This window comes from Oenanthe melanoleuca, chromosome 1, assembly GCF_029582105.1.
Source record: "Oenanthe melanoleuca isolate GR-GAL-2019-014 chromosome 1, OMel1.0, whole genome shotgun sequence".
NCBI lineage: Eukaryota > Metazoa > Chordata > Aves > Passeriformes > Muscicapidae > Oenanthe > Oenanthe melanoleuca.
Genome location: NC_079333.1, coordinates 74,305,297 through 74,314,285, shown reverse-complemented (window position 1 = coordinate 74,314,285; position 8,989 = coordinate 74,305,297). Strand labels below are relative to the sequence as shown.

The 8,989-nt window shown below is 42.6% G+C and overlaps 1 protein-coding gene across 1 annotated transcript in view; it reads right to left on the bottom strand.

Moving 5' to 3' along the window:
* The window catches only part of PCCA (propionyl-CoA carboxylase subunit alpha), a 267,652-nt gene that overhangs the window by 403 nt on the left and 258,260 nt on the right, over window positions 1–8,989 (bottom strand). Inside the window, exon 23 of the mRNA XM_056498008.1 lies at window positions 3,198–3,275. Coding sequence (XP_056353983.1) covers window positions 3,198–3,275 — 78 coding nt within the window. The remainder of the gene's footprint in view (window positions 1–3,197; window positions 3,276–8,989) is intronic.

The window sequence follows — 8,989 nt, the reverse complement described above, 5'->3', positions numbered from 1 at the left end:
TAAATGGCTTGGCTGACGTGGCTTGTATTGCACAGAGCACTGCATCTGCATGCAGGGGTGATGGCAACTGTGCAGCCTGAGGACCCCCCAGGGACACAGATCCACCTGTGCTGCAAGGGCCTCCAGGGGCTGAGAGCTGGTGTCCAACCCCATCAGGGTACTCAGGCACCTACCATTAGCTGGTTTGCTTGCAACAGAGATGCTTGAAGACCTGAACTTCAGATAGAGATGCCACTTTTATAAATTAAAAAGCACCTTTTTCACCTGGTTGCACTGCTGTTTATTTGTTCTAAATAGAGGAACAGGCTGATTCTTCAGTACTCATGTTGGGGCATTGTAGTGAAATATTCCACCATTTCTTTAATTACCATTTTCAAATACAGCAGAACTGCAGCAATGAAGCTTCTCTCAATCTCCAGACAGTTGGGATAAATTATTAAAATCTGAATTGGGATCCTTTAACATAACTGAACTTGGCAAAGGGCACTGTCAAATAAGTACAACTGTATCTGTAGATGAATTACATGCTCCCATGCAGATTCCTGAATTTGAAAACACAAACAACTTACTCTAGTCCCTCATTTCCTCTATAAAAGGCTGCAACATGTTTGAATTCCATTTCAGCACATGAAGCAATAGAAAATAGAAAAGCTGTATAGAGTTTGCTTCCAGTATTAATTCAGAGCTCTCACTGACATGCCCAAATCCTTATTCAGCAGGTAGCTCATTTTAATTATCCAAAGTCTACCCTGGGCTCCTGAAGGAAATGCACAGCATACCCCAAGTAGCAGGCTATGATGGACACACTATTGCTCACATCCACATCTGACAATCTAAAGCCATGTGAGCTGTAAGCAGGTCTCTGCCTCTGTAGCACAAGCACACTCACAGCTCTGCTCCAGAAATGATGCTGAGCACGGGCAAAGACAGCGTGATACGTACAAACAAGGGTTTTATTTCTAAATCAGTAGCTGGGCAGCGTACCCAGTTGCTGAGCCTCAATCTTTTAGGAGATGAAAGCAATGTGAAAAGCATTCTACCCCTTGCTTTTCTTTTTCTACAAAGCCAAGGTTCAGCAAACACCGGAGCTAAGCAGTGTTTGAAACTCCCCAGCCATTTCAGCCGTGAGCGGGGCCGGCTCCTCGTGCTGACCCAGGCACAGCTGACCCTGGAACACAGGAGCCTCGCCAGCTCCTCTCCAGCTTTCTCGCATTTTTAAACCACCTGCAGCTGGAGTAAACTCAAAGCAGATAAAAACAAGCCACTTTTCTCACAATTGCAAACAGGAAGAAGGGGTTTGATACAGAAAAGGAATTCAAGTCAGGAATGAAAATGGGAACGTCTTCCAGCTGAAGACAAATGAACTGAGTTTCAAAACAGTTTCAAAGCATCAAAACATGGACTAACAGCCTGTGCCAAACATCCCATTCCTGTGGAGAGGCCAAATTATTTTACCACTCAGAGCCATGACTTTGCACTGCAGAACAGGATGAATTCTGTTTAGCAGCTTCATTTCTACACAGGCCAAAACTTTTGTGCTTATTCAAATTCTTAACATCCTAAAGGTCAAATAATGTGCTTGCTATTAAAATGGGCACACCAAGGGGACATTGCAAGGTGCACGTGAGGCCCCCAAATGGCTTGTGCACCTTTCACATCCTACCTTGGAGGATTAATAAACCAAACACGGGTTTATGTGGCATCTGTACTGAGTGAGTGGGAAATATTTATCATTAGGAGAAGTACAAGCAGGATGATAAGGGACAGGTCCATGGATTGCAGAACACCTTGGTGGGAAAGGGAAGGTTAAAGTGAAAAATAAATGAGGTGGGTGGGAGAGGGAATGGCATTTTAATTACAAATACTAGTTAAAACCAGTGGATGAAAAGAGCAGCATAAGGGGTGCTTCATCTGCTGCATGGCAGATGAAAAACTAAATGCTTGGAAATATTAATCAAGTGAGAAAATAAATTATATAGAAATTAATGCATGAAATAAAATAATAAAGTGGCAATGTTAGAGCAAAAGGAACAGGAACACTCTCCTCTCAGTATTTTTTTCTCTTGAGACCCAATTTTGCACTGGATGCACTGGAAGAGGCAAGTCCTGGGACACAGACTCGGTGACAATTTCAGAGCTGTGCCAAAAAAGCCTTTCTTGTAAACACACAAACAGTCCTTGGCATTGGGAGCCATCCTGAGATCTCAGCGAACCTTGCCAGTGGCAAACCCGGTCCCCGCCCGCAGAGTCAGGCTCCCCCTGCTGCCTCCATGCGGGCTGAAGGCTCCTGCCCTGGGTTTGTGCTCACAGACAGCAGAGGGGCTTGACCCCAGGCAGAGATGGGCTAGGGCAGGTTAGGAAAATTAGGAAATAGAGGAGGATATATAATCCAGATCCACATATGCTCTCCCATTGGAAAGGATGGATCTGGGGCCCATGTCTGGTGATGGTTTCACAGGCTGTGAATTATAATCTGGCAACAGGGATGCTCTGAAGTCCCAACTTGAGGTCTGACAGTTCTCAGACCAACTGGGGTTTAGGGCATGCCCTTGTCACAAAAGCTTAACCAGTTCCCTGCCCAGAGTGCTAGTTTTGGCACATCCTACACTGCAGCAAAGTCCCAGCTCCAGGGCTGCAACACTGATCCCTCAGAAGCAGGATAGCCTAATGCACAGCCTTGCAAAGCTTAACAAATGTGCAGATATAGGCTTGATATTTAACAGTCACAATAATGAAAAAATGACGTTTTCTCCCTCCTGCAAAAGCACTTTCTATGCCTTGTTCTGGGTGGGTTTTTTTTACTGTCAAATTATTTGCCATTAAATAATTAACTGGCAAAGAGATCTCTCTTCTTCAGTTGCTCTCTGGAAAGATGAAATTTGGAGAAATGGTCTGCAACACCTTTCAATTCAACTTGGTATTGTAACATCAGAGAAAACAAATCATTCAGGAGAAAGAGAGTTATATGAATTTCCAAAGCCAGTAAAACTATTTCCTGCTGTGCTATCTAAGGCTCGGAACTACTTAACAGCATTCACAGCAGATGCAAATGTTACAAAATTAAAGACACCTCACTTTGAAAGACTTACAACAATCAGACTTAATTCCTTAACAACCAGAATCCTCCTTTTTTCCTTTTAAAATTCTATCCTGTTTGACAAGTTGCATATGGTTTTAAGTGACCTAAGGTGGCTTACCTTGCCTGTTTTAGCAGCAATCATACTGTTCTGCATTTTCATTGCTTCAATTACACAAATCTCTTGACCTTCCGAAACCTGATGAAATTCAAGCAGCACAAAATGAGGATAGAGGGTTTGAAATGTTTTAAGTGTGATGATTCTTATGGAAAATAAAAGGATTATTTCATTAAATGCTGTAAAGACTTTCATGACACAAGTCAAGTCAGCCAGTTACACAGTCACAACACAAAAGACAATCACAGAACTGGCACCAAAATAGAAGGGGATGGAAACCACCTGCTTAAAACCAGGCAAACCTGAAAGGCTCCTCTCTCATCCCATCCATTCAGCTCCAGCTTCCACAGTTCACATTCACACCACCACAGTTCAACATCGATTAAATGCAGAGCAAAATTTAATTTGTGCATTTTTGGCTGGGGAACTTCTGCTTTGTTTGGGCTGGATGGTCCAGCAATACCAGGGCTGATGCTGAGGAGAATGCCACTCCTCTGCACGTGGCAGCCTCTGCTGGTGGCTGATGTCTTTGGACTGGCAGAAAGGAGAACATCAGTGAGGAGCCACCAGCTCTCATCCACAGGAGAGGCACTGCAGAGATAAACACATCGCTTTCACCACAGCTCAGAGCTCTTAAAGGAAACACTGAGGTTTCCCCTTTCTGTTTGTTTGTGTCCTGCTAACAGGCATGTGCAGGCTCAAGGTCACCAGGAACCCACTGGGCTGCTCTGCTGGGCTCCCTGTGCCTCCCAGTCAGATCCTCCCTCCAATGTCTTGGACCACCTTGCGCAGAGGAAACCGACACTCAAGGCTTGACAGGGTTTGTGGAGGCTGCTTAAACACAAGAGGAAAAACAGGGGATTTGGAATTTACCCAGTGTAACCCAGTGATCACCTGGTCATTCCACAAAGATGATGCATCCCAGAGAGGCAGGGTGCCAGGACCTACATGCCAGGATTTAGGATGTGTACACTCCTATGGGATGCCTGGCTCCAAGTGCCCACTGTGAGTCTTTTCATTGGGCTCTTTTGCACATAGAGTCTGCTATTCCCTCATTATCCCAGCAAGTTTGGGATGCTTTCACTCTGATGTCCAAGTTTCATTAAACAGGGTAATCTGAAACCTGCAGAAATCTGGTTTATGCACTGTTGTATGTGCCAGTGCCAACAAAATGTTTGTTTATATACACACACATATACACATAGATATATTTCTCTAATTATAAGTAAAATGAATACTACATATTTAAGGACAAGTGTGTACCACTTTGGAGGAATATACTAACAGACAGATGTGAAGTCAGAGATCAAATGCACATTGCATGAAGAACATTCCAAAAAGCTATTTTTTCACTAACTGACTAAAAAGAACTGATATCTGCCTATGGATTCTGAGCAAAACAAAACAAAAACCGTTACATTAAAAGGTGCTTTCACACCCTTTCTCCAACAGATTGGCAACAACAGTATGAGAGGTTTTGGAGGGTAAATATGGAAAGCATTTGCTATGGGAATATGGTGTACTAACTGGATACAGAGAACAACCAAAACCCAACACTTACCCTGCAGAAATTCCATCCTGAGCTTCAGACAAGCAGTTAAGTCATTAGCAGGTGTCCAGTTTGGTGAATAGTATCAAAGACTTGTTCTTTGTCCCCAGTTATTTCCCCTCTATTCCCTTTCCCATCTTTTGTCTCCTTCTTTCCACACCTGCTGCTCTGCCCATAGCCTTGTACCAGCAGCTTACTTTTCCTTTCCTTTCTTCTACTCCTCTCCTTTTCCCTACTTCATTACTTTTCTTCCATCTGCTCTGATCTTTCCAAACATTTCTGAGGTTATGAGGAAGCAATTAATATCTACTTCGGATTCAAAGAGAAGGAAAATAAAACAGGCAAGAAAGTTTGCTAGAAGAGGATTTTTTAAAAATAATGCTATTATTAAAATATGCATTTCAGGAACAACTTTGCCACCCTCTGGTTAAGCTCTGCTATCAGAGAGCCAAAAACACAGGCCTCTAGAGGCTGGTGAAGATTGAGATGCTAAGGACGACAGGTCTGAATTCAGGAGCCTAATTACAGGTCACAAGAAACTCTCTCCTTCAGCAGTTACATTTAACTGTAACATGGCTTCATAAGGAGGATGCTATGCAAATGAACCAGTCAGCAATTATCTAAACAGAGCACTGGAAACACATCTATGGGAAAAGTACAGAGTTGTCTCAGTAGATCTAAGTATGGTGCTAAAATGGCAGGAAGTGTTAGTGATTGTGGGATGGAAATATCCCTTAATCTGAATTTCTTCTCAGTTTCCCCTCAAAAATAAAATTTTTGTGTTTTATATAATGCCTACTGGGTTGATGACAAAGGATGCAGTGTCTGGGAAGGAAACAGCTCCATCAACCCACAACATTTATAGTCAAAGTATCCAGTTAACATCTAGTCTTACTAATTTGAAAGGAAGAAGGCACTTTCAGCAGGTACCACGAGTGAAAATGCCCTGTCAGTACTTCTGATGATGTGCAATTTGTTGAAAATTATCTTGGTGCAAAGTGTCACTTAAGCACAGAAGTTTAATTACTGTTCTTATGTTAAACCTTTACAGCTCTGCTCATTGTGTTGAAAAGCGACAAATCCTAAAATTAGGCACTTGTATCTCTCTTTCCTCTTTTTCAGTCTTTTGGGCATTGTCCAATTTCTTTCATTCTATAATTGCACATATCCTTTTGCCTGCTATTTAGCCTGCAAATGAAAACCGCAGAGATGTGTACAAGTTCTTGCTCTTTATTTAAGGATTTATCTGGACCATTTTTAATGCTGTATTTTCATTGTATAATTTATTTCTTTCAGTGGATGGTAAACCAGTGAAAACCACAATCTTTACATTTCCATTTAGAGACATCTCAGTGATGACCCAAATCTGTCAAAACAGGCAACTAAAATCAAACAAAAAAATCTCATTTATTTGAACCAAGTAAAGTAAAAGGGCTCCTTTTCTTAAATTGATCTCAGGTATCTTTTTCACAGAGTTAAACTACAGATAAAACAACCTTTATGTTGCTTGGTATATCAAAATAAATAAGTGATTGCTAGACCTGCAGCCTGTATTTTAGCAGCTTATTTCTGCATGGTGCAGTTCAAAATAGCTGCTCAGTTTTGTTCTTCACAGAGTGAAAAGGAAAAAGAAACAGGAAAGAGAAAGAAAAAGATCATTGAAGAGGAGGTGCTCAACGTCTCGATGCTGCTAACAATTGTAATGTGGATTTGGGAACATTTGGTGCTGTTAGAGTAACTCAGGGACTGCACGGTGGCTGCTCTCTCTGCTGGCCAAAAGGTTACACACAGGACAGGGAACTGTCTCCGGTCATTTCCCACCCAAGCAACTCACCCCACGGGGTGGAAGCGGGATGTGAGCAGCAGCAGGGCCGAGCTGCTCTCACTGCACACCACAAAGCCCATCCACGCTCAGAGCCAGGGCTCTTAAAAGCTGGGAAGCACGAAAAGGCGGCGCACAGCCGAGGGCACTGCTGCCAGGGGATCTCTGTGAACATGGTGCGCTTTCCGCAGACTTCTGTGCGTCACCGCCCCCGGGCTTAATGGCTGTGACAGGACGTCTCCCATGTTAGGCTTACAAAATGGTCACAAGCCCCACAAGTCTTTCTGATAAACCCAATGGGCGCTGATGTATTTCCCCGCTCTCTGTCTAATTGGTGTAAAGTTTGCAGATCTGAATCAGGGATCTTTTATCCAGCTTGCTGCGTCCTCTCCTTTGACACGAGGTCAGGGTTCACATTCGCATCCGATTATCGGAGTGGCACTCATTAACCGGCAGCCTGCCTCGCACCAAAATGAGTTCGCTGCAAGGGGAACTCGGCCCATTTACTCAGCAGATTTCAGCATTTTAAGGAGGCCTGAATGTCACACAGTATTGCTACGTTTTGAGGAGTTTCAGACATCTCCAGCTGATGATTAATTGTGAGTGATGGGAAATAAAATCCAGTAAAGCCAGCTGCTTGCCATGGTCGGCAAAATTACTATAATGGATATAGGCTGCCAATTTTCCAGTTTTACTGGCAAGTCTTCCAAGTGTAATTAAGGGAAGTTATAAATGATATGGAAATCTATCAAGTCCCATTTATTTTCAGAGGACTCTTTCCCCTGAGACTTTTATCTTCAAGCTTATAGTTTGCTTTGTTGTGCTAATGATTTAAACCACTTCTTATTTCTGATTAAAGCCCCCAATATCCTTCACAAGAAGTTAGATCCACTTTATTCAGAAGGATTTAAAGAAACAGAAGCCTTTTTAAAGTTGTGTTTGTAAGCTGTGCTGAGCTCCCACTTCCTCTGTGGAGGCATAACAGAGCATCCTCCATCTTAGGCACCTCACTACCATCTGGATTTCCGCTTCTGACAAACTCTGGGGACTGGGAAAGATTTGGTGGGGGAGAAAGGAGAGAAAAGAGCGACTGAAATAATAAAATTTAAAAAAACCAACCACCAACAAAACCCCAGCTTGCCTCCCAATCCTAAATCCTCCAAAAAACAAAGATTGTAGGTGCTGCTTAGACACCAGGCATTTAGCACAGAGTGGTGTTGCTCACTAATGTTGTTTGATTTGGAATAAAAGCATGAAAATGATGTGCAAAGGCCTAAAATTGGAGATGTAAAGGATGACTGCACAGTATTCCATTTCTCAATTTCATCCTTCAGAGCCACAAAATGGGGGTGATACAGTTACTGGATGAGATTTACAGTAACAGCTGTGGTCTTCCCACACAAGGGAGGACCTTCTAATGGGCTAAGGTCTGTTTTGAACAGACGGGGAGTAGCAAAACAAGGTTCCCTATTAAGGGTGTGCAGTAATATTCCTGATAAAGAAAATGAGTAGTGGTAGTCAGATTGCTTTAAAAGACCTAAATCTCCTTTCACTGTTTAAAAAAGAAAAAAAAAACAGAGCTATTTTAGAAAGTGCTAACTGCTAAATAAATGAAAGACATGTAAATGTAAGGGTTTGTTTTTTCCTTAATCCCTTCCCTACAAACTGTAAAGAATGCATAGGAACCAGTGCCAGGGGCATATGGCTTTCTCCTGTGCTGAACATTCATACAAAAGACAGGTTCATCAGTCATTGGAGTATCTGGATAAAAAATTAGCTCCTGATGGATGGTATTTAGAGCTTACCTGCTGCTAGTACATTACCAGAGAAGCACAGGTTTTGAAACCCACATGACATTAGAAACTGCAGACCATGAAATACCCCACGTGCAGGCGCGCTCATAATGTACGCCAGGTTATACAAAATAAGAAATAAGCTATTTAAACCCTCTGCCTAAAATTGGGCCCGCTGCAAGGAACCCTGGGTCAGCCCTACACAGGCCAATTAATGCACAGCATCTGCTGTATAGAAGCCGTGCATGAAGCACTTCCGAATGATTTCAGCAATTAAAAGAAAACTGTTTCCTGCCTGTTTTGACAGCAACTGTTTCAATGCAAGAGTGAGCACCAAATCATTGTGTGCAGCTGAAAAAATTAAGTCTCTTTTTTTTTTTTTATCTTGTGAAAAGGAGGTGGGAGGGATGAAGATTTCTTACGGAATCGGATCGTTCTTTTGTTGTCCGACATTCTGTGTTTTTCTGCCAAATTAGACAGAAGGCTCCGAGGGTTTACGGGGCCCTCTACAGTATCACCTTCTGGTGCACTGTGGCTCCCTAAAAAGACAGATCAATATCAACCCTGCTGATTTGCCTACAAAAGTGAAAATCCCTCAATTACATTTTTAAGACCATTATATTTAGAACAC